At 43.7% G+C, this 25995-nt stretch overlaps 2 protein-coding genes and 1 long non-coding RNA gene across 4 annotated transcripts; 1 reads left to right on the forward strand and 2 right to left on the reverse strand.

Annotated features, from left to right (window-relative positions):
• Nucleotides 1-178: 178 nt before the first annotated feature.
• Nucleotides 179-4043, reverse strand: LOC134307403 (denticleless protein homolog; the record flags this gene model as incomplete). The annotated part of the gene is made up of 9 exons (XM_062990466.1): nt 3891-4043; nt 2765-2890; nt 2312-2404; nt 1572-1633; nt 1344-1464; nt 1065-1130; nt 860-972; nt 592-665; nt 179-282 (listed from the first exon to the last, which is right to left on the reverse strand). Coding segments are annotated over exons 1-9 (811 nt in total), but the record flags the coding sequence as incomplete, so codon positions are not given.
• On the forward strand, nt 866-25908 carry LOC134307401 (integrator complex subunit 7-like). Of its 2 annotated transcripts, none has more exons than XM_062990464.1 (21): nt 866-1747; nt 5716-6084; nt 9225-9354; nt 9505-9651; nt 9858-9995; nt 10455-10501; nt 12042-12241; nt 13384-13506; nt 13611-13728; nt 14797-14931; nt 15613-15710; nt 16245-16484; nt 17859-17996; nt 18578-18784; nt 18879-19073; nt 19248-19351; nt 21100-21168; nt 21264-21396; nt 22379-22477; nt 23862-24047; nt 24967-25908. In XM_062990464.1, exons 2-21 carry the CDS (start codon nt 5991-5993, stop codon nt 25240-25242), a joined length of 2877 nt encoding a protein of 958 aa, XP_062846534.1. In that variant the 5' UTR covers nt 866-1747; nt 5716-5990; the 3' UTR covers nt 25243-25908. The 2 variants fall into 2 exon arrangements, with proteins under 2 accessions (XP_062846534.1, XP_062846535.1); XM_062990465.1 differs by lacking the exon at nt 866-1747 and having other exon boundaries at nt 5229-5893; nt 6007-6084.
• LOC134307402 (uncharacterized) lies at nt 13335-14896 on the reverse strand. The gene is made up of 2 exons (XR_010009898.1): nt 14820-14896; nt 13335-13477 (listed from the first exon to the last, which is right to left on the reverse strand). It is a non-coding gene; the product is annotated as an uncharacterized LOC134307402 (long non-coding RNA).
• Nucleotides 25909-25995: the final 87 nt, after the last annotated feature.

Consider the following 25995-nt stretch of genomic DNA (forward strand, 5'->3'; position numbering starts at 1 on the left):
GGGCGAATAAATGGTCAGAATACTTTTCTGACTGATAGATAGATGGATGATGGATGGATGGATGGATGGATGGATGGACAGACAGACAGACAGACGGACAGACAGACAGACAGACAGACAGACAGACAGACAGACAGACAGACAGACAGATAGGAAAGGTCACAGTGTATTTATATACCTAGTTTGCGAGTGGAGGATCCTGGGTATTGATAGGTCTGCAGCGGGGTGGGGTTCTGATGGTACGCTGTGTAACTCTTCCGTAAATCCCACATCTTTATCGCTCTGTAGAGAAAACACAGCACAGAAACGTCTTGTTAACACATCGCTGCTGGGTCTGTCAGCAATTAACCAACAAGCGACATAAAAATCGCTGCTTGATTAGTTTAGTGGAGCTGCAGACTTATAGTGCTTTTTATGTATTTATATACTTATATATAAATCCTGAATGCTGGAGCTATTACACATTAAAACCCCTCAAGCACCCCCCCCCCCCCCCCCCCCCCCCAAACGTGTCTCTCTGTGTGCAATACGGTTCTCTGTGAGACTTAGAAGTGAGGCTCACTTGCAGATGAAAAGATACGGTTGACTTACCCGTCTACCGCTCCTGACGACACGAGCGTGTTTTCATCCCTGAAAAGAACCACTGTCACACCTCTCTGGGAGTCCTAGAGATCATCAAAGCACAATAAATATCCATTTACTGGAGGAAACTTCTAAACTTTTCATTGAATCAAATTTACCAAACGTACAGAATGACCTAACGGCCAGGTCGATAGCCCCACCTGGGATCTGAATTCGAGAGCTGGAGATGTCATCAAGCACCAAATTTCTGGACGTTTATTGATTAAAGCGGACTCACCACAGACGGAGGCATTCCTCTGGGCATGGCCCGCTTCTTCTTCGTCTGCGGCGTGCTTCTCTCCGTCTTCATGTGAGCTCCACTGATCTGCTTCATCTGCCTGTAGAAACCACCTAAAGCAGGAGGATCAATGAAGAGTCGGTGATGGTTCATATCAGCCGTTTTAGAACCGTACGCACCGGACTATTCACGAGAACCTTCTTACCTTTCTTACTACACCGCGTGTCCCACACCATGATGTTCCCGTCCCTGCCGCCGGTGCAGAACACCGCTGAGGGGGAGAAATTAAGAAAAAAGGGTCTCAGAACTGATGAGTGCATTTACCAAGCAAGGCACAGCTAATCAAACACCTTTAATGGATGGTACTGGATTATTAACATCAAGGGTGCTGCCCAAGACCCGGTCTAAGACCCTTAGGACCGCCGTGCCACCCAAGCACCCTCAACATGAACCCACGTGTACTGTACAGTACTGTAGGTGTTACCTTTCTCGTGTTTAGGGAAGGCCACGGTCTTCAGGCTGCACTGATGGCCCTTGAAGGTTCCCAGGAGCTCCCCGGTAACGACGTCCCACATACGAGCCGTCTGATCACCCGACGCCGTCACCTGCACACCGACACGACACACACAGTGAAAACGCTCCAGGGTCCACACGATTCATCAACACCGAATCAACGGCTCCTGGTTTCATTCACCGGGACGCTCGGACTCACCAAGCTGTTCGCTCCAGGAACCCACGAGATGTCGAACACTGCGTTATCATGAGCCATCCATTCTGCAGAAGAAACGGAAACACAGTGTTACTGATGCAAAAGTGTCATCCTGCAGCAACAGGTCATGAAGGACACGCGGTTCTACCGCTCTGTCTGCAGATGTCACCACAAGATAGGTATTATATTTTTATTTGCTTATTTTATCTTGTCACTATAATTTGGGCTATTTTATATTTTATTTTTATGGCTGCAAAGAACGTTAAGACTGTTCTTGTTACGTCTTGTGTAAGAATGTACAGATGTCTGTCAAATACGCATTAGAACGTCTATGCAATTGGGCAATCTGGTGGCACAGAATCTAATCTGGTATCTAATTAACTAACCCACCATAACTGAGATCCGAGGTTTGAATCTCAGCTGTGGTATTGACCAGGCGGGCACATACACAAGCTTAGAAGATTGTCTGTGTCTGAGGGTGGGACGGTAAGAAGGATTTCTCATTACTGCTGCAACTGCGGCCTCTGTTGGCTGGTCGAACGTCGGAGAGCAGTGCCTGACTCGGTACGCAATACTGATCCCTGAATAAACCTGCTTCATGCAGGTGAAAAGAAGCGGTTGACAAATACACGTGCCAGAGGGACATGGGGTTTATGGAACAGTATTAAATACCAGGGAGGATTTTGGGGTGTATTAGACTGGAACGAGTGTGATCATGATGGTGATTTTGGGGGTGACGTTACCCTTCAGTACAGCGCTGCGTCTCTCTGTAGTCGTGTAGAGGCTGATGATTCCTTCCTCATTCGCTACAGCCAGAGTGCCGCCCTGTCCTGGAGCTACACAACACACACACACACGCACGCACACACACATTAGGGAAACAGCATACATCACTACCTCTAATGTGCCTATCCCACAAGATTCTGTCTCAAATAAGCATCATATACCGCCGGATTACAGTCCTGGTATCCAGGAACAAAGTTCTCACAAAGAATGGACAGTTAAACACATTGTGCTACCAACCTGGTCGGGCATCCTACAAAGGGGAACTGAAAAGGATGGGACTGACCGAGTTAGATTTTGTACACCGGTCAGCAGTGAATGTGGCTGAAACACTAACACACTCATTATCAGAGGTGTCCACATACTATGACCATGCATCATTACTAGGTGTTGAAGCTTTAAGGTAAGTTTACCTGTGGAGAAGGTGCATCCGAACGGAGGGACAGCCACACCGGAGTCTCCGTACGATGTGTGCTCATCAGAACGAACACAGTGGAAACATTTCAGCAGGGATGATATCGGAAGCTCTCTACGCTGATCTGCAGGAAGAAATAAACAATACATGTACAGTGAATAAGACGTGATACAGGAAGACCTTCCTGAGCTACGACACACCCAGTAGTGTTTGTGTGGACGCCCTGACAGGTCAGTGACTCCACACGTGCATGTTAGAACATTAGATTGCCAGTTATGCCAAATTCTGACCCAGCCTTAGATTTATCTGCCTGCCTGTCAGGAAATTGATCACATGTTTACATACAGTGGAGGCCAAAAGTCTGAGGACTGCTATTTTGCATTTTTTAATACAGTACAAAGGTTTTTATTATGAGAATTTTTTGATCAGCTTTAGAATTTGAAAAATAAAGTTAAATATGGTTTTAAAGTATCGTAGAATTTTTTAATCTCGAGTCTGATTACCCCATTCCACTGAATCAAGTAAAATAACGCTAAGTGTATTTAAAAAATATATAAATAATAATTAATTAATAATGAAGTGATTAGAAAGTCCTTTTTTAATAATGCAAATCAGTTCACAAACAGTTCCTCTTTATCTTATTATAAAATAATAAACGTTCCATGTAAGCTCAAATAATTAATAATAAAATAATAATAATAGTAGTAGTAATAATAATAATAAATAATGCATACAATCCCAACTCTCGTTTGCTATTCAACATTGTTTTCCTTTAATCTAAAAAGAATACAGCACAAACATGCTCAAATCTAATATTTATGTAACATTTCTACAGCTGTTGTATTAAAACTCGTGTTTGATCGTTTAAAACATGAATATTTATAATAATTTATAATAAGATCTTTTAACTTGTTTTTCTGACCACCAGACATAAAGACTTGGGCCACATCCCAAATGACATCCACAATAAGAAGAAGTGCCCTACATTAAGCACACGCCGCCATTATTATCGCCACTATGTAGTGAACTAAAAGATGAGCACTGTGTTGATTGAGACGCAACCCTGACTACACTTGGTTCTGTAAAAACCCGCTGATCTGGAGCATAAACACGAATCCACTCACCGTTCCGTCTTCTTTTACTCGCCCCGCGATCTACTACACACTGAAAAAGCATCCTGAGTGTAGAAGCGCTAAGATTTCAGGATAAAATCTATTTAATTTAGAGTCCTGAGGGAGAAACTTCGGCTCCGAGCTTCCCGCGAAACTGATCACCGCCAGAGACGAGACCAAAACTCCCGCTAACGTGACGTCCGGCTCTCTGATTGGTCTACACGGACAGGGACCACGCCTTTATTGTTACGTCACATCATGCACAGTGGTACACAACATGATCATGTTCAGTTTTAAACATTGATTCCACATTACCTAGTTCGTACCAGTACTAAATTTGGCTACCCTTATTGACCAGGGACCAGGCGTACTGAAATGGGCTGCATGGGTAAAACAAGAATCATGGCAGAATGTTTGTTAAATAGTATCTCTACTGAACTCAGATATTTAAAACCAGACATTGATAGCAGTGCCGTAAATATGCTTCATGTCAATTTTATGTTTAACCACCACTTTATCCTGGTCGTACTGCAGATACTGAATGCAATGGAGTAACACCCTGGACTACAGGGCCTTGGCAAGAATAGAATAGAATAGAATAAAATAGATATCAGATTTAAGGTGCAAAGTGGCAAAAATGCAACAATGAGGTGCAAAAATGCGTGAGTTCCTAAGGGTTTGGGCAGGGGTGTACAGAGGGAGTCATGGAGGTCACAGCTCTGGGGAAGAAGCTGTTCTTTCAAGATTCAAGATTAACCAAGGTGTATAGAAGTTCCTCAGCCTGCTAGACCGAGTTTTTACTGTCCTGTACAGTCTGTGTCCTGGGTGGGTGGGATGGCTATCACAGGCACTGAAGTGTAGGGCCATTTGGCAATGACAACAACCACTACGTTTGGGATTATAGATTTAATAATGTACCATAGGGTATTGTGCAGTAGAAAACACATCAGTTCAATAACCACCCACAAGTGAAAAGTTCATGCAACCACAAATTGTCCCTGAACAAAGTACTAATTTAATTTAGTTGTGGTATCTAAAATGTTTTTCCCTTTATAGTTATATATAAGCATGTATTTATTGATAACCATACATGTTTTTGTTTATATTTAAGTACTAATTAAAAAAAACATAATGTAGAAATAAAAACCTAAATATGAAATGGATCTATCCGCATAAACTAGAAGTGTATTTAATACAAATAAAAAAGTTGAATATTTGTGAAATTATTTATTAGTTATTAATTGTTGTGTTTGTTCTGTCTTGCCTGAGTTCTCCAGTGGTGTTTGATGCATAATGTGTGTTTTGAGCTCACTAAGCATTTTATTAAGAAGACCTATCTGGTTTTTTAATATTTTATGATAAGATGTAGCATACAGATGAACTTTGTGGTTATACAATTAATGACTGTAGTCCATTTGTTGCTCTGTACATTGTTACCCCCAGTGCAATAACACTAACATAGTAATAACATGGTAATTAAGTAGGTATTCTGATAGAAGTGCAACAGGTACAGCAGTGTTGTTGGCATTTTAAAATCCTGTTTAAATGTACCAGACTCTCTATTATGAACACAAACCCTGACAGAGCTGGTTTTACACAACTTAACACAACTGTTTTTTTTGTTGTTGTTTTTTTTACCAGAACATCATTTTTATTGATAAATGGGGTACAGTAGGTGACAAAGTTTAACAGAACAGAAGGTGGGCTACAGTCAGTAACTGTATATCCACAAAGTTCATCTGTATACTAGCTGTAGCTTATACAGTAATCACTGAATGTACATTTCTGATAGGTGTTCCTAATAAAAAGCTTATAATTGTTCTTCTGCTCCACACAGAAACTGACAGAAAGCGTGCAGTCTACATACTGTGTATTCACACTTGTATTGCGACAACTCCCGCCTCCGATCTCGGATTGGCTAACAGTTTTGCATTCGGTGCAATGATTGGTTTATATTCTTCACTCTAACTCTACCAGCGAATCGTCGCTCCTGTTATGCATATGCCGTAATACGGGTAGGAAAGTAACAACCCGGTGTAACTCATCAATACAGCTAGTTTTTAAAGTCTCGTAAACAAAATTAAAGAATTTATATTTTTATTGTGAATAGAAATGTCTCTCTCTACAGCGCGGTCGTTCTTATCGGAGGCTGGATATGGAGAACAGGAGCTGGATGCTAATTCTGCTCTCATGGAGCTGGACAAAGGTGTGGGGTTTATCAATGCTAACAGAGCTAGCTGCTACCTAGCTAACTATTACAAAATTGCCTTATTATAAATTAATATCATTTTGCTCATTATTTCATTTTGTGTTCGTGTACACGTGCAATAACTCATTTTCTGTGCAGCTATTTTTTATTATATACAGTCTTAAAAAGCAGGAATAATTTAAAGAGTTAGCCAAATAATAACAATGCTAAATGTATTGGAATGGGCAGTAATTTCACAGTGTTCCGTACACCACGCAGAGCAGAACTTTATCATTTAATATTAATTATGTTAAACTTGAGTCTTATTGAGACGTCTTAAATGTGCTGAACATTCCTCAAAAGTCAGTTCAGTTCATCATCAAGAAGTAAAGAAGATAATTTTAGGAACTACAGCCACCCTTCCCAATTCAGGTCATTCTAGGAGTGAAAAACATATAAAACTACAACCACACTGCTAATTTTTGGGACAGTGGGAGCCTAATGGGTAGAGCTTTGGGCTATCAACTGAAAGGTTGAGAGTTCGAATCCCAGCTCCGTCATGCAGCCACTGTTGGGCCCTTGAGCAAGGCCCTTAACCCTCTCTGCTCTGTACTCTCTGCACTCTGAGCCTTCCAAAGCTGGGATATGCGAAGAACAAATTTTGTTGTACTGTACACGTGTATATATGTATATATAACAAATAAAGACATTTTAATTCAACTCATTTCAGGCCGTTCCAAATGTATTTTTAGAATCTGTGGGTATCACCCAAAGTCAAGCAACCTCAGATCCCCATCTTAAAATATTTGGACTGTGTTTAACTAGTAATACTTGTCCAACACACTGCTTTTGCTTCAAGCGCTGTATTATGTCTGCTACTGCAGCTGCGTTCCTTAATGGCAATTCAGAATTAATTACTGTCACCAGTACAACACTTCATACAGCCTTAGATTATGTTGCAGAAGTTAAAAAGGAAATAAATAAGGTATAATGGTATAATGACCACACACTTGCAAACAGCCCAAACACTGGAGCATCAATGACAACACAGTGAATTAGAAGCATGGAAAAATGTTCTGGCTGAGTACAGTGGTGTTAAAAAAAAATAGCAGTCCAACACCATTAACCTGATGAATCACTGTTTTTAGTAGAAGTGATATTTCTACATAGCAAATAATTTACTTGAAAGTGTAGTAGAGTAATGAAAACAAAACAAACCCAACAATTAGGACATGCATGCCACTCATTCTGAGTAATTGAAGCATTGATTGAAAGGGGCTTGTTCAAAATAATAGCAGTGAGGAGTTCAATTGGTGAAATCATTCATTCTGCAGAAGAACAAATGTCAATTTTGGCCCTTATTTAATTTAGGAGGGGGGCAAATGTTGCACAGGTTGGTCATAGCACGTTTCCTTCTGAAATACTGGGTAAAATGGGTTGTTCCAGACATTGTTCTGATGAACAGCATACTTTGATTAAAAAGTTGATTGTAGAGGGAAAAACATACAGGAAAGTGCAGCAAATTATCGTCTGCTCAGCTAAAATGATCTCAAATGCCTTGAAGTGACAACCAAAACCTGAAAGATGCGGAAGGAAGCGTGGAACTACTGTTCGATAGGATCAAAGAATAGCCAAAATGGCAAATACTCAGCCAATGATCATCTCCAGAAAGATCAAGGAACATCTGAAGTTACCAGTGAGTACAGAAGATGATTAAGTGAAGCCGATTTACCAGCAAGAACTCCTTGCAAAGTTCCGTTGTTAAGATAAAGACGTGTCCTGAATGGGTTCACATTTGCCAAGAACACATTGACTGGTCCAAAGAGAAATGGCTGAACATTTTGTGGACTGGTAAAAGCAAAATTGTTCTTTTTGGGTCTAGTGGCCGTAGACAGTATGTCAGACGACCCTCGAGCACTGAATTCAAGCCACAGTTCACTGTGAAGACAGTAAAGCATGGTGGTACAAAACTATGATATGGGGATGTTTTTCATACCGTGGTGTTACACCTATTTATCACATACGAGGGATCATAGATCAATTTAAATATATCAGAATACTTGAGGAGATCATGTTGCCCTATGTTGAAGAAGAAATGTGCTTAAAATGGGTGTTTCAACATGACAATGACCCAAAACATCTTGGATACAGACAAACAAGATTGAGGTAATAGAGTGACCAGCCCAATCCCCTGACTTCAATCCCAGAGAGAACTTGTGGGCTGAAATCTGAAACGTGTTTTTTTGAGGCAAAACCCAAAATAGCAGAAGAACTGTGGAACGTCGTCTAATCATCCTGGACTGGAATACCTGTTCAGAGGTGCCAGAAGTTGGTCGACTCCATGCAACACAGATCTCAGAAACAATTGTTTTGCCACTAAATATTAGTTCAGTAATTTAAAGTAAAGTGAAACCTCAAACATTTTTTCATGTTATAGATACATTTTTTTGAGTTTTTAAAGAAAAATGCTGCACTGCTATTTTTTTCAACAGCCTAACATTCATTTTTCTTAACTTTCTGTAAAGGATGAACACAAACTGGCAAAATTTTGTTAATGTTTTGATTTAGAATTGAAAGTGTAGTATTTTCAGTGCGTTTGCATTTATGGAAATAAAAGTTATTATAATGATTTTGTGCTTTATTCACTTTTTTAAAATCACTGCTATTTTTTTGAACACTACTGTATCTACCAGCGCTTTTCTTTAATAGGATGAAATCATAGATTTCCTTTTAATACAGTATCTAAACTTCACACTTCTAAAATATCATAGAAATAACATCATACTGAACATAGTATATGCTATGTTATAATATTATTTAAGGATGATAATAAAATATAAAACTTTAGCCACACTGCCTAGTTCAGGCCATGAACTTGAGGGAACAACAAAATAGATCAGCTCTCATTTTACCATATTCATCGTGTTACACCAAAATGTCCTTTAATGTTATTTATTGTGCAGTTAATAAAAATCATTAAAAAAAATCAAAAAAAGCACTGGAGATGGTACTGGGCTTCAAAGCCATGAACAAAACTAGAACAATATGACCAATATGATGTGGCTGTAAGAAATCAGCTAAATAGTTTCAGTAATTGTTAAAGTCTTGTATGTGGAACATGACTGTACTTCATTTTTCTTTGCTGTCTTTAAACCCAGGCTTGAGATCCTGCAAACTGGGAGAACAGTGTGAAGCCGTGGTCCTCTTTCCCAAACTCTTCCAAAAATATCCCTTCCCAATCCTCATCAACTCCGCCTTCCTCAAACTGGCCGACATATTCAGACTTGGGTACGTATTTAGTCTCCTGTAGCTCATACTTACAAATTTAATAATAAAATCACTAAAAGATAAACTGGAAATGTGAATCTTAATCATTATTATATTCTTATAGCTCAGTGTTACATGGGGAACTCAAACCCACTCCTTCCTTATTTTCAGGAACAATTTCCTGCGGCTGTGTGTGCTGAAAGTGACGCAGCAGAGCGAGAAACATCTGGAGAAGATCCTAAACGTGGACGAGTTTGTGAAACGAATCTTTTCTGTCATCCATAGCAATGATCCTGTTGCCAGAGCCATCACCCTCAGGTGTGCACAGCAACGTGTTATGCCCCAGGAAAGGGCCTTCCTTAAACTCTTGCAGCAAAGCTATAGCACATAACATACTGATTTCAAACGCTTGTTAGCAGTGGGTGTGGCATTGCCGTGTGCATTTTTGGAAGGGCGTGGCTTTAATGTTTTGGCTCATTACTGTACATATGATGACAAACGTCTTCATTCATGTTGATCTGCAGGATGCTGGGCAGCCTGGCGTCCATCATTCCCGAGAGGAAGAACGCCCATCACAGCATCCGCCAGAGCCTGGACTCCCATGACAACGTTGAGGTGGAGGCTGCCATCTTCGCAGCGGCCAGTTTCTCATCCCAGTCCAAGTACAAGCTCTCAGATTTCTGCACTGTTCACATACTGAAAAACCAGCATTGGTAATACCTGTGCACATAGGGAAGAGTCATGCTAGAACAGAACAGGGCCTTTCCTAAACTGTTGAGCCCCTGAGAATGGCCCTTAATCTTCAGTTGCCTGATGGGAGTGATTACTCTAGTCCATCCATATTGATGGACGATTGTACTGAACTATTGATCAGATGGCTGAGGGTTTGAACCCCAGCTGGCCCCAGGGCCCCTTCAGTAAGGCCCTTAACCCTTAGCTGCTTGGATTGGATTGGATTGGATTGGATTGGATCCTGTCCCAGTTGTGAGCACTTTAGATAGAAGCGTTTGACAGAATGAAGAAATCTAATTGTAAATAAACAACAGTTATGAATTATTTCTGAGCTTTTGTTGTTGTTGTGGTTGGATTTGACTGCAGCTGAATGATTTTCTGTTTTTCAGGGACTTTGCAGCTGGAATTTGCAACAAAATCAGTGAAATGATTCAAGGTAAACGATTATTCATGCTGTAAATGATTATATAGATGATTAAAATGTTTCACACTTGGCACTCAGGTGGTGTCTCGAATCTCAACGGTGCTATCGACTACTGGTGTTGTCTGAGGGTGGTGGGTGGCTAAAACGGCAGAGTCATTACGGGGTGCACTTGTCAGTGCACTCTCAGTGCTGCTCCCAAGCCTGGAATCAGGCATAAAAACTGAGCAGATCCGCTGAATCGACCCTTAAATACAGGAGTCTTACACTCAGTGGTGTGTCATGTGTTCACCATCGAATGGGGCATTAAATAATGTGTATTTTTGAATAACAGTGTTTTTGGTACAGTATACATATATAGTATATATCTCTTCTCCAAAATACTGACCCCCCCACCAACCTCAGTGTTTCACAATTACTGCAGCAATTAAAAATTCCCATTAGCAAACTATAGGACGTGGGGGGTGGTAGCTCAGTGGTTAAGGTACTGGATTATTGATGAAAGGTTATTGGTTCAAGCCCCACTGTTGGGCCCCTGAGCAAGGCCCTTATCACTCAGTTGCATGCAATAAAAGCAATGTGGCATATCTGCACCAGCCCTCTAATAAACTGCATAATTTTGTGTGTCTTTGTGTGTGTTTGTGTGTGTGTGCATGCGTGTGTCTGTCTGTGTGTGTGTCTGTGCATGTGTCTGTCTGTGTGCGTGTGTGTGTATGTGTCTGTCTGTGTGTGTGTGTGTCTGTGCGTGTGTCTGTCTGTGTGTGTGTGTCTCTGTGTGTGCGTGTGTCTGTGTGTGTGTGTCTGTGTGTGTGTGTCTGTGTGTGTGTGTCTGTGTGCGTGTGTCTGTGTGCGTGTCTGTGTGCGTGTGTCTGTCTGTGTGTCTCTGTGTGTGTGTCTGTGTGTGTGTGTGTGTGTCTGTCTGTCTGTCTGTGTGTGTGTCTGTGCGTGTGTCTGTCTGTGTGTGTCTGTGTCTGTGTGTGCGTGTGTCTGTGTGTGTGTGTGTCTGTGTGCGTGTGTGTGTCTGTGTGCGTGTGTCTGTGTGTGTGTCTGTGTGTGTGTGCGTGTGTCTGTCTGTGTGTGTGTCTGTCTGTGTGCGTGTGTCTGTCTGTGTGTCTGTCTGTGCGTGTGTCTGTCTGTGTGTGTGTGCGTGTGTCTGTCTGTGTGTGTGTCTGTCTGTGCGTGTGTCTGTCTGTGTGTGTCTGTGTGCGTGTGTCTGTCTGTGTGTGTGTGCGTCTGTCTGTGTGTGTGTCTGTCTGTGTGTGTGTGTGTCTGTGTGTGTCTGTGTGTGTGTGCGTGTGTCTGTCTGTGTGTGTCTGTGTGTGTGTGTGTCTGTGTGTGTCTGTGTGTGTGTCTGTCTGTGTGTGTGTGCGTGTGTGTCTGTGTGCGTGTGTCTGTCTGTGTGTGTGTGTCTGTCTGTGTGTGTGTGTCTGTGTGCGTGTGTCTGTCTGTGTGCGTGTGTCTGTGTGTGTGTGTGTGTGTCTGTCTGTGTGCATGTGTGTGTGTGTCTGTCTGTCTGTGTGTGTGTGTCTGTGTGCATGTGTGTGTGTGTGCCCAGGTTTGGCCACCCCGGTGGAGCTGAAGCTGAAGCTGATCCCGATGCTTCAGTACATGCATCACGACGCAGCTCTGGCCTCTCGGAGCAGGGAGCTGCTGCAGGAGCTGGTGTCCTCGTACCCGTCCACGCCCATGGTGATCGTTACCCTGCACACCTTCACCCAGCTGTCCATCTCTGCCCTCATGCACATTCCAAAACAGGTCAGTCCTGTTCTGCTCTCAGACTTCATTATCACAGAAACGGCCTGATCATCTCTGGATAACATCAGTAACGTCTGCACACTGACATTAATACGTGTATACAGTAATACGTTTTCTATAGGAACAGAATGAAATGTTTGGCTGGTTGACATTTTTGCTCTAGTGGTTAAATATGGACAACAGTAACAGATTCTGTCCGTTTAAATACGACTGATTTTAATTTAACACATAAAATAATGATTTTAATCTGGCATATCAAGAATGCCTTTCGGCTGCTACTGTGGAAGTTGCCGCATTGAGTAATCTGAATATATTTAATATTATATCAAATGTTTATATTATATTTATTTTGGCATCTTTTTGGGGATTTTTTTGGTTGAATATGATTATAAAGATTTTAAATTCTGGGTTTTCTTTTAAACAATTACATTTCTGATTAATTTAAATTAAATTATTATTTTAAGTGTTATTGTATTTATATATTTTAATAACATTTATTTGATTTGATATTAAATTATTATTGTATTAAATGTTTATTAATTTATTAAATTATGTTTTAGGTAATATTTATTATTTTTAATATATTTTTTAAATCAATTTTAAACTTTTACATTTCTGATTAATTTATTTAATTTAAATTATTATTATAAATTTTAATTGTTAGTATTTAATTATTATTAAAATGTCATTTGTAACTCATTTTATTTTAACTATATTTTTTGATCTATTTTGAACTTTTACATTTCTGATTAATTTACTTTCTTAAATTGAAATTAATTTGTTCTTTTTAAATGTTATTTTATTTATATATTTTAATAACAGTTATTTACATTGTTAATAATAAATTATTCATAATTGTTCTAATTTATTAAATTATATTTTTAGTTAATCATTTATTATTTGTAATATATTTTTAAATCCATTTTAACTTTATTGATCCTGGACCCACTGCAACCCTGACCAGAATCAAGTGACCGTATTGAAGATGAAATGAAATTATTATATTTTATTAATACACTGTATGGAGAAAACTTTATAAAAAAGGTAGAAAATGATCAGTTGTGTATAAAATCAAGACGTTTCAGTGCTTCAGTAATATTTCATGTATTTAATAATGACGGACGGTTTTATTTCTCCCGCAGATCGATTTGCTGCTGCAGTATCTGAAGGACGACGCGAGAAAGGCCGTGAAACGTCTCGCCATCCAGGACCTGAAGCTGCTCGCCAAGAAAGCTCCTCACATGTGGACCAGAAAGAACATCCAGGTCAGAACGGCCACACAGAATAATAATAATACACACTTTTATACAAAGCAGAGGTTTGATTAGCCGTTAGCACTCACGTTTCACCTGTGCGTGTGTGTGTGTAGATTTTGTGCGAGTGTGCCCTCAGTACCCCGTACAATGGTGTAAAACTGGGCATGGCGTCGGTCCTCTCGACTCTCTCTGGAACCATCGCCATCAAGCAGTACTTTAACCCCCCCACAGGTAAAGATCCCCCACACACGCCCCACTCTTGATACAGAAACCACATCAAAGCACAAAATAAAATATGTATGATGTATCAGTGGTTTGGTGGTTGTCTGGATTCTTTGAATACACCAGCGGCACCTCACCCCACAACCTGGCACTGCCCGTGGTCAGTGTGGATCCAAACGCCACCTTTGGGGTGGCTCGCTCATCCAGGGAGGTTAAGTTCGACACCCCAAATTAGCCAAAATGAGCACAAAGTGTTAGGAAGTCTGTTAGGAAGAAACCATAATACAAGCGCTTCCACCTGGAGCGAATTAATGTTTAACAAGGCGCCTTTGTTTGTGACTGTCATTGATCTGCGCCTCCATGCCCCCTATGCTCACCATATTTGTCAAAATAGTTGAGACAAATGCTTATTTCAGCAAATGGTTATTTCAGCAAGACGATGCCAGGCGTGTGGCTTCATAGACACAGAGTGCGTGTGCTTGACTGGCCTGCCTGCAAGTCTCAATGTCAAAATCCTCTCACAAAACTGCAAGAATTAGTGTCCTCAGTTCCCAAAGCATTAAAAAGTCTCGGTAATAGGAACGCCGATGGAACACAGGGGGGAGCACACCCCTGTCCCAACTTTTTTGAGTGTGTTCACAAGATATTAACATGAAGTTGATAGGTGAAAACACTAGAAATCTTTTCTTTCTCCTTTGTTCCAGTTAAATAAAGATTCAACATAATTAACACATCACATATTCATTTGTTGATGCATGCTCAATAATCCAGGTACACAAATCCACAAAGTTGAATCAGTTCATCTGGACACAAGTTTGTTGTAGAGATACGTTTCGCCACTCAATCCGAATGACTTCTTCAGTCTGAAGAAGTCATTCGGATTGAGTGACGAAACGTATCTCTACAACAAACTTGTGTCCAGATGAACTGATTCAACTTTGTGGATCACATATTCATGTTTTTATTGCATTTTACAAAGTGTCCCAGCTTTTATGGAAACTCTTATTATAAGTATTGTGTATGGACCTCACTTTGTGAGGGCACAATAAAGAGTATAAATGTTCTCCTCTCTTTCAGGTGAACCTTCTCCGGCTCCTCACCTCACCGACCTTGTCAAGCTGGCGCAGGAATGCTGTTACCATAGCGACCTGGCCGTGGCGGCCCACGGCATCACCGTGCTGGCTAACATCGCCGTCTCCTGTCCAGAAAAAGGTAGACACAGGACCGGGTCTGAGACGATTTCATTTAAACTGCCAGCGTGTGAATCTGAGCTGAATCTGCATCAGTGTGGAATAAGCGTCAGATCCAGGGTTACAGCTCCACATGTATCTGTGTTTATCTGGATTCTCCTCCCTGTTTCACTTTTAAACTTGTGTTACAGCTCCAGCTTCTGAGAAATGGTGAGAATCAGAATCAGCTTCTCCCAGAGTCTAAAACGCTTCTGGTTGAGAATAAAGCTTAACGTGGTTTAATGTAGTAAAAGAAGGAGACAGGAGCACTAAACTTCTCTTCATTATTACTGCTCATAAGTTCCTCCACTAATCACATTCCTCACTCGCTGTTTTACTGCAATAAGTCACGTTTAGCGTCCTTCGTCCGGTCTAAATCGCTTTTACCATGTTGTATCAAACATTTCGTCTCATTGGAGAAGCTTTGAAAATGTCACAAAACAGCATTTTTGGCATTTAGCGGACGCTTTTATCCAGTATACAGTCTGTGGCACAAATCCCCACAGACACACACAAAGCGGAGGCTGTCCAACAAGCTCATTGTCCACATACTTTTGGCCAGTCATTTGAAAGGGAACCATGGTCATGGTCATGTGACCACATACTTTTAGCCATATTGTGAATGTGAATCTATACAGATGTTTGTGTGTGTTTGTGTGTGCAGATGTTGTGGAGCTGGAGCAGAACACGATGATTGGGATGGAATCACTGCTGATGTTGTGTAGCCAGGAGGACAGCGCTACAGCACACACCACGCTTAAAGTGAGTCCAGTGTGTGTGTGTGTGTGTGTTCTGTGCTGTGTCGGACTTTCCAGCAACAGTTTAGGGAAGGCCCTGTCCTGTTCCAGCATGGGTGAGCTCTATATAGACATGAAGAAAAGCTGCACAGAGCCCTGAGCTCCACCATTCAACAGCTCTGGAATGAACCGGAACGTCGACTGAGGCTTTATTGACTATGTCTGTGGGAATTTGTGCCCATTCAGTCAAAAGAGCATTTGTATGGCTGGATCCAGGACTATAGAGCTCGCTTTGTGCACAGGGGCAAAAGGGCCTTCCCTAAACTGCTGCTTCCAAGTTGGAAGCATAATAATTGATTATAATTGATTTAATACACCTGTTAGCAATTAGAAGGGGCGTCCCAATACTTTTGTCCATATAGTGTGTGACTAGATTAGACTATACAGGCTCACCCCTGTTGGATCGCACCCCGTCCCAACTTTTTTTCGGTAGTAAGTTTGGTTAAACCGGCGGTTCTGCGTGTCACGTGACCTAACCCGCGTTCTCTCCGCCTCTCAGACGGCGATGACGTGCACGGTGAGGATGCTGCGGGCGCGTCCCCACCTCAGTCAGGTGGCCGTGGAGTTTTTGCTGTCCCAGCTGCACCACGCCTGCGACTCGGCCCGCGTGGTCATCTGTCACGCCCTGGCCGCCATCGTCGCCCAGCTGCCCGTGTTGGGAGAGAGCATGCTGGGAGATCTGCTGGAGCTGTACCGGAACGCCACCCTCAGGAGCTCGGATCAACAGCAGGAACTACTGGTTAGTGTTAAGGGGTATTGGTGCCGTTTCCGTCAACAGGACATTATATGAGTAAAGTGTCCTGCACGTTGATCTAATTGCAAATTTAGGATATATAATTTAAAACGTTCATTAAAAACCCCCCCAAGACTGAAAAAATAGTATTTTTTTTTATTTCACGTCCCCTCTCTCTTACCTGACACTTTAGAATGAAATATAAGAGTAAAACCTGTCAGAAATCCTTTTTTCCTGCAGTATTTGGTGACTCCAGATCCCATCGATGTTTTTAATCTTTATTTATCCATAAGAAATGTAGAATAATGTGTTTAAAATCCATGTTTTACTCACGTCCCCAGGTTTTCACTCAGTCAGTCCTGTTACCCTCACATATTCATCCTTCTGATAAAAAAAATGTGGAAATAATCACATCGATCAGGTCACATTTCGAACATAAATGTACATTCTCTGTGTCTACTGAAGCTCACAGAAAGAGCATTAGTAGGTTCTCCCTTTTTCCCCCTGTATGTTTGATAATATTGTAACTGAGAAGATTCATCTCCAAGTTCATTCCTGTTACCTCCATTTATTCTTAGTTATTTTAATAACACATTTTGTGATAAACCACTAGACTGTGCTCGGTGTTCTCGTGCTTTAGCATGTTCTCCATGCTGCTATATTCCGTGTATTTACTAATTCTAGGTTAAAAACTCCAGTTACCGTCCTGTTACTCATATGTAGCTCATCTTCCACTTAGAAACCTTGTAGAAATGAACAAAGGTGCCTGAGATTCGACCAAAACACATTCTGAGTACTTAAGTTGTAGCCTAATGGTTAAGGTAATGGAGTAATAATCAGAATGTTGCTGGTTTAAGCCACACTACTGCCAGGTTACCACTGTTGGGCCCTTGAGCAAGGCCCTTAACTCTCAACTGCTTAGACTGTTTACTTTGGATAAAAGCGTCTGCTAAATGTGAATGCAGTCCAGTTACACCATTCAGTGGAATGGCCCTTCTGCAGTAAACCCTTAATTCAACACTTTGGGGAAGCCCCTTTGGGAACAATTACAGCTGCGAGTCTTTGTGGATTCGTCTCTATGTACCAGCCTGCATGCCGTCTCGGTGGACCAGCAACATGTCTGCGGTTTGTCCTGCGACTCGTCCCTCCTCGGACCGCTGCCTGTGGGTACTTCCCACGCCTGTTTGGGAGAAGCTTCCACTCAATCGTCTAGCCATCATGATTCGAACCTTATCAAAGTCACTCAGGTCTTGATACTGGGCGTGTCTGTGGGAGGGGGCTCACCGCCCCCTGTGTAATTGCGCCCCCGGCTGTCTGGCCCGAGATGGACATTTTGTTCGTGGTCAGTGATGCAGTTCTGTGGTCTCTGGTGTTTTTCAGGTGTGCTTGGCGACGGTGGTGTTCGTGGCGAGTCAGGCGTCTCTGAGCGCCGAGGCCAAATCCGTCATCCAGCAGCAGCTGGAGGCCTCGGCTAACGGCTGGACGGTGTACCGCGTGGCCCGCCAGGCCTCGCGCATGGTGAGCTCCTCACCCGGGACTGGACCTGCTCTGTGTTTGTGTTTAGGAGTACCCAGATGTGATGGAAATGAGGGCAGGTGTAGCCTAGCGGTTAAGGTACTGGACTAGTAATCGAAAGGTCGCTGGTTCAATCCCCATCACTGCCAGGTTGTTACAGTTGGGCCCTTGAGCAAGGCCCTTAACTCCCAATAGATTAGACTGTATACTGTCACAGTACTGTAAGTCTCGATTGCTCATCACTCATTTCTGTTTAGTCATTTCCAATTCCCTTTTTGCAGCACCTATGCCGCTTGGACCAGCCACAGGCTGGCTGAGGAGAGCTGCACACTAGCACCTGCCCCATGGCATGTTCTTTCCCCCTAGCTAGTGGTGGATTCTCACACCGAAAGCCACACTATGCCCTTATTTTAATCCTTTACCACTTGAGCTGGAACCTAAGAGGCACTAAGGTTAAACCCTGCCCGACCACCCCTCCCAGCTCTGTGCCACCCCCGTTTCCAACACAAATTATTGCCTCGTGTTAACAGTTCTGATGCTACCAGCCGTGCCATGACCGGCGTCGCGTCTTTTCGTTGTCGTAGGGCTGCCACGAGTTCTCCGGTGAGCTGTATCGGAACCTGCGCACCCGCGTCGCCTCCGAACACTTCTACTTCTGGCTGAACGCGCTGATGGAGTTCTCACAGGCCGAGTGCTGCATGAGCGGCCTGACCGACGGAGACTACAGCGCCGCCGTCAGCGCCATCACCGAGGCCCTCAAGTCCTACCAGAAAGGCTTCACCTCTCTCACGGTCAGCGTCTGAGGGACTAGAGGTGGATTAGCGCACACTGTGCATGGTGATAAAATAATACTTGACATGGTTTTATGTGTTTGTGTGCGTCCAGGCTGCCAGCACCCCCCTGAGTCCTCTGACGTTCCAGTGTGACTTCGTGAAGCTGCGCATCAACATGCTGCAGGCTCTGGCTCAGCTGGTCTGTACCTGTAACAGCCTGAAGACCAGCCCTCCGCCTGCCATCGCCGCCAGCATGGTGCTGTCCTCCGGGAACGAGCTGCAGCGCTGCGGCCGCATCTCCCAGCAGGTACGAGCGCATTCCGTTTGGCTATTTTTTACTCTTTTATCAGTCTTGACCAGTGACATCATTGTGTCCTTATGATTATTCTCACACCTCATAGTTCCTGGTCCTCATCTGAGGACGTCTGGGTTCTCTTGTGACTTTTTCTTATTATTATTTATTTATCTTGCTCCTGTGCAGATGAAGCGCTGCATGGATGAATTCCGCAGCTTGGCCGGACGTTACTCTGACCTGTACCAGTCCTCCTTTGACGCCGACTCGGCCACGCTCAGAAACGTCGAGCTGTATCCTTTCTGCTGCACTGATGTTAAGAGAGAATGAGTTATGATACTGAGAGCTGGTGAATGTTGTTTAGTGATTTTCTGGTTGCGTCCCGACCCACTTGGATGTGCTGTTACTGTGTGCTGTATTGGGGGGTGACGTTGCTTCATTCGCGGATGTTTCTTTGTGCTCTGTGCTACCAGCACTGCGTATATCTTACGTGTGGGAACCTGCTGCTGGTTGGGGAAAAGAAGCGGTCAGAAAGTGCGCGTGTGTCTGCAGGGGGAAAAGCTGATCGATTTTTTTTTTTGTTTTGTTTGTTTTTAATTGAGCCTTTTCCCTCTTTTCATGCAATCAAACAGAAAACGAAATACACTTAATTAATAAAAACTGTGTCAATCTGGTCCCTCTGTGGTTTACAAGATGTAACGTAAAGCCTCCACAAGGAAGAGTTCTTGTTTACAAGTTCTTGTTTACTTTTTTCTATTTTATTGATGCATTTTTTCCCCAATTTAGTGTAGTCAGTTTGTCCTCCGCTGCTGGTGGATCCCTGATTGCAGTCGAGGTGGGTATATTGCTGCTCACGCCTCCTCCGACCTGCGGGCAGCCCTTAGCGGAACCCTCTTTCACCCATTCATTCTGCACAGACGCCTCTCTATCTGCTAATCAGGGTCCTTACACAGCGTTTGAAGACCCCACCCAGTGTCTGCTGCAGGCACTGCCAATTGTGGCCACTAGATGACGCCTAGCCGACCGGTGGCAATGCCGAGTTTCAAACCAAGGAGTTCAGAATCTCGGCGCTGGTGTGCTAGCGTGCTTCTCTGGGTTTGAAAAAACGTGCCCTAATCCATATTAAGTTCTTAATTCCTATAAAAAAAACATATTGTCCCCACTATAGCTGCGTCCGGAATCGCATACTTCCATACTCAATAGTACGCGAAATGAGGACGCGAGAGCGGTTAGTATGTCCGAATACGTAGTATACACAAAGAGGTACGCGAGAAGTGCCCGGATGACGTACCTCTTGGGCAGCCATGTTTGAGTATGCAAGTGATGCACACTTGTGGTCCGCTAATGTATCCCATAATGCAACTGGAGCTGCGTAGGCATCCGAAGCGTAATAAGAAACAAGAAAGATAGCGGAAAACGGAGTCCTCTGTTCACAAGTGTAAGTAAGATAAATAAAATAAAAATTTTAAAGACGAATAAATAACAAAAAGACGATAAATATCTAAAATTTTGGTAAGTGGGGTTTGTAATGAGTCTGTAACTATGGTGATATTACGTCATCACGTCATCACTTGATGTTGGTAAGATGGCGGATGTAGTACGTAGCGGTGTTGTGTGCATACTGTACACTTCTGTACTGAGAGTATGTACTTTTTTACCGGCTGAGTAGTGCATACTTCCTCCAATCTAGTACGTACTCTGTAAGTATGTGATTCCGGACGCAGCTAATGATGGAACATTTTATTCAGTTGTGATAAACTCAATAGCAGCTGACATGGCATTGCGAATCGAACAAATACACACAGCTACACATGTTGTGTGTCTGTGCAGATTAGAAGGGGCAGCGTGACTGATAGCAGAGCTGAGATTCCAACTCGAGACTTCTGGGCTAGTGTAGACTGAACTAGGTTAAGAAACAGGTGAAATTTGCAACCCCAGTCCCACCTAAACTAGATTTAGTTCCAATGCATGACGATTCCTAACTAATGTACTTAATGAACTGTTAAATTACTGTACAGATTTTCCTTAACCTGCGTCCCAGGCAACAGCAGAGCTGCCTGCTCATCTCCTACGTGATTGAAGCTTTAATACTCGACCCTCAGAGCGCCAGGTACCAACAGAACCAGTAACCATCTCCCGTCACGCAGAACCAAGGTTCCAGTTCAACCACTGACTGCTTTGTTTGTTTGTTTGTCTTTGTCCCAGTTTTCAGGACTTCGGGGCGGCGGGTTCGGTTCAGGCCGAGAGCAAGTACGAGCGCGGGATGCTGGCTGTGTTCAACCTGGTCCTGGAGGAGGTGGAGGCCCTGAGCAGGAAACACCCTCCCGTCTCCTACCTGGTAAACACAGACACGGCGTTTAAACCCACGCTGTGTGACCAGAAGTATTCGGATGCCTGACAAACAGTATTATGATAGAGTGACCTCTGTGTGACCTTTTAGCTAGAACAACAGCCGACCTAGAGAAGGCTTTTCACAAGACTTTGAAGTGTGTCTGTGGGAATTTGTCCCTATTCAAACAAAATAAGACAGCATTTGTATGGCTGGGCGCTGATGTAGATGTACCGGTTCATCCCAGAGCTGTTGAGTGGGTCTGAGGTCAGAGCTTTTAATCATGTCTTTATAAAGCTCGCTTTGTACTGGATCAGGAAAGGACCTTCCCTAAACTGTTGCTGCAAAGCTGGAAGCATGTAGTTTCCTTCATATAAGCTTCTCACAAGACTTTGAAGTGTGTCTGTGTATGGGAATTTGTGCCTGTTCATATTAGAACCAAAGTGCACTTGCGGTTCTAGTATGGACGAAAGTATTGGGACGCCCCTTCTAATCTGAGTTTCAGCCACAGCAGTTTCTAACAGGTGTAAGGAAACTATATGCTTTCAGCTTTGCAGCAATAGTTTAGGGAAGGTCCTTTTCCAGTTCCAGCACGACTAAGAACTAAGAAAAGCGCAGAGCCCCGACCTCAGCCCCACTCAACAGCTCTGGGATGAATCGGAACACCAACATATCATCAGTGCCCAGCTGTACAAATACAAATGCTGTCACCTTTTGACTGAATGGGCACAAATTCCAACAGACATACTTCAAAGTCTTGTGAGAGGCCTTCTCAAGAGTGGATGTTGTTCCAGCTCAAAAGGTCACACAGTCACTCTATTTTAATAGCATTTGTTTATGAAACGGGATGTCCGACAAGTTCACTATCAGGCGTCCAGATACTTTTGACCACATACTGTATGTAGCAGATTTATCGTGGTTTTCTCCGGTTGATGCCCGGTGTTGATGTTTGGTGTTGATGCCCGGTGTTCTCTGTCCTGTCTCTCTGTAGCACACCAACTGTCTGTGCGATGCCGTCATCGCCCTGCTGAAGGTGCCGCTGAGCTTCCAGAGATATTTCTTCCAGAAGCTTCAGTCCACCAGCATCAAGGTGGCTCTCCGCTCCGTCTGTCCACTACCGCCGTCACGTTTCACACACGCCTTTATATAAAGGGACAGAACACAGTGCAAGCGATTACACTGCTCAGGGGTCCAGTGGTGGCCACCTGGCGACCTTCTGATCACCCTTTACATTTACATTTTTGGCATTTAGCAGACGCTCTTCATCCAAAGCAGTAGTGTGACAGTGTACAGTCTGAGCAATTGAGGCTTAAGGGCCCAACAGTGACAAACTGGCAGTTACTAGTCCAGTACCTTGACCACTAGGTTAAATCATTCCATTAAACCATGCTCTGTTCTGTTTGCTTTCACACCTTCTGCCTGGTCTGTTCGGCTAGGCTCGGCTCTAGACCCACCGCAACCCTGACCAGGATAAAGCTTTTTGATAAGGTTAATAAAAGGGTCATAAATATCAGGACAGGGTGTCGATCCAATACTAAGCAACACACTATCACACATCAACTCACTCATTCCATTTTTATCAACCGCTTCGTCCTGGTCAGGGTTGCAGTGGGTTTGGGTCCACCTGTAAACGCTGGCCACAAGGCAGGAATATCCTAAACCCTTAAGGGCGCCAATCCATTGCAGGGCTTCTTCCGTCCCCTTCCTTTCCTCGGACAGCCAGTCGTGTCTGTGTAGACGCCCGGCCGGCCCGTAGCACAGCAGAGATTCGAACCCGGATCCCAGCAGCGGTGGGCTAGAGCAGGCGACCCACATTTTGTTCACGATTTTTTACGCCACCCAGGCAACACAAACAAGGCATCGTACTCTATCTCTCTGTACGATCTGGTCCCACTGTGGTTTACGAGATGTAACATAAATCCTCCACAAGGGGGCGCTCACGTACAAGTTTATTTAAATGTTATTATTATTATTATTATTCTCTGTGACCCACTTATTTTCAGGCAGACTGCTCTTTTTATTTAATTTTTTTTAAAGTGGGTCACCCCTTGTGGAGGCTTTATTTTATCTTATTTTATCTTGTAAACCACAGTGAGACCAGATTGTACAGAGAGAGAGAGAGAGAGAGAGAGAGAAAGATGCATCGTTTGTGGGTCACATAAAAAAACCTTGGACAAAATGTGGGTTGCTTGAAAAAAAAAAAAGTGGGTCGCCCGCTCTAGCCCACCACTGCTGGGATCCGGGTTCGAATCTCAACTGTGCTATGGGCCGGCCTGGCGTCTACACAGACACGACTGGCTGCCTGAGGAAAGGGAGGGGACGGACAGAGCCCTGTGACTGATCGGCGCCCTGTTTAGGATATTCCTGTAACAGGCCGCTACGCCAAACCGCTGGTTTCCTTTTATTTTCCATCTTTATTATGTATTATAACGAGAATCTGTGATGTAATTTCCTGTGTGTGTGTGTTTTCCTAGCTGGCCTTGTCTCCGTCCCCTCGAACCCCGAGCGAGCCCATCCCGGTGCAGAACACCCAGCAGCTCACCCTGAAGGTGGAGGGCGTGATCCAGCACGGCTCCACGCCCGGTCTCTTCCGCAAGATCCAGGCCGTGTGCCTGAACGTCAGCTCCGCCCTGCAGTCCAAACCCACCCCCGACTTCAAGGTGAGGGTCGCGCGTCTCTTCATGATGTCGGTACTGTAGATACACGCATCTCTCAGCCAGAATTACGTACAAGTGTACAGAATCAACAGTTTGGGAAAGGCCCTCGCTTGTTTTAGCATGACTTTGCCCCTGAACGTCTTTGGGATGAATTGGAATGTTGGTTGAAAGCCAGACTTCAGACCTCACCTCAGATTACTCTTTCTGACTGTAAAGGAACAAATGCCCATAGTCATACTCCAAAATCTTGTGCTTTACTTTTGCAGCATGTTCGGGTCCATTCACGTTTCCTTCAGTGATGCACAGTGAGCCAGAAGCAGCTCTTTATAATGCATGATGCTACCACCACCATACTTCACTGTGGGCTTGGTGTTCACAAAGGATACATTACATGGCCAAAAGTATCTGGACACCTGACCAAGAGCAAAACAAATGGTATTAAAATAGAGTGACGTCTGTGTGATCTTCTGAGAAGGCTGATTGATCAGTCGATGTTCCGGTTCATGTCAGACCTGTTGAGTGGGGCTGAGGTCGTGGCTCTGGAACAGAAAGGGCCTTCCCTAAACTGTTGCCGCAAAGCTGGAAACATATAATTTCCTTAATATGATTGATTTATTACACCTGTTAGCAACTGTTGTGCTTGAAACACATGAAGTTGATCATTAGAAGGGGCGTCCCAATACTTTTGTCCATATTAGATTTACATTGTAGGAATTTTGCGGACGCTTTTATCCAAAGTGACTTACAATACTGAGACTGTATACAGTCTAAGCAATTGAGGGTTAAGGGCCTCGCTAAAGGGCCCAACAGCAGCAACCTGGCAGTGGTGGGGTTTGAACCAGCAACCTTCTGATTACCAGTCTGTACTGAATGTTAGTGCATCGTGGAGACGTGAGTGGTCAGTTCTTTTGTCGCCCTGCAGGTTCCTCTGGAGTCCAAGTCCAACGAGATGGAGCAGCGCGTGGAGCCGCACAACGACTACTTCAGCACCCAGTTCCTGCTCAACTTCTCGGTGCTGGGGAGCCACGGCGTGACGGTGGAGGCGAGCGTGGTGGACGAAAGCGGCGTCCAGTGGAAGACCGGACCCAAGAGCACCGTCAGCGTCAAGTCCATGGAGGATCCGTACTCGCAGCAGCTCCGCCACCAGCAGGCCGGGGCTCCGTCGGCCCAGCGGAACATCGCCGCTCGCTTCCAGTGAGCGCGTCGCTACATACATTCGGCACGGCTCACATCTGGGTGGGCGTGGCACTCCGGCTCTCGGGAAGCAGACTCTGACGGACCTGTGATATTCTTATGAAACACCTCGGCACGTTTGTGTGTTTATTTGAGGTGCGGCGTCTGTCTGAGCGTCTGTTCCTTTATAAATAAACATTTTCTCATCCGCAAACCCGAAATCCAAAAAAACAGAGGCAGAAGCAAAACAATGTAAATAAAACTGCCTTTTTTTTATCTGCAAAAGCTTCTTTTTTTATTCTGATTCATTTTAATTGTAACTTCCTCGACCGCCTGTGTGGGCTTCCAGCCGGTCGATAGCACAGCCAAGATTCACATTGTCTTGCAAATCTTTTATAACTGTAATTAAAAAGTACAGACGCTGGATGGCACAGCGGTCTGGTCTTACGCGCTGGCACACCACCGTGTTTTTAGCGTTTAGCATTAGCATAGGGTTTAGATTAGTTTATTCTGTTCATGGTGTTCATTGTGTTTTATTCCTCACGTTCTACGTTTATCGTTCGCGGCAGTTTATTCCTGCCGTGTTCTTCATGTACGCCGATTTGTTTCCTCGTCCCTAGTTAGTACCTGTCGTGTTTAGTCTTAGTCCCCTCGTTGCTTTGTTTATTTCTCTAATAAATAATAATAATAACGTTCTGGACATTTCTGCACCGGCGTCCTGCCGCCGCCTAACGGTTCGATTCGATTCTCTAGATGATTCTGCCGTGAGAAGAAAACG

This window comes from Trichomycterus rosablanca, unplaced genomic scaffold (assembly GCF_030014385.1).
Source record: "Trichomycterus rosablanca isolate fTriRos1 unplaced genomic scaffold, fTriRos1.hap1 scaffold_269, whole genome shotgun sequence".
In the NCBI taxonomy this organism is placed as follows: domain Eukaryota; kingdom Metazoa; phylum Chordata; class Actinopteri; order Siluriformes; family Trichomycteridae; genus Trichomycterus; species Trichomycterus rosablanca.

Bases quoted from the DNA above. Each gene is read 5' to 3' on its own strand.
- LOC134307401 (XM_062990464.1), top strand. From the start codon at position 5,991: ATGTCTCTCTCTACAGCGCGGTCGTTCTTATCGGAGGCTGGATATGGA. The intron at 9,996-10,454 runs GTACAAGCTCTC...TCTGTTTTTCAG, and splicing joins AGTTTCTCATCCCAGTCCAA to GGACTTTGCAGCTGGAATTT. The intron at 15,711-16,244 runs GTGAGTCCAGTG...TCCGCCTCTCAG, and splicing joins CAGCACACACCACGCTTAAA to ACGGCGATGACGTGCACGGT.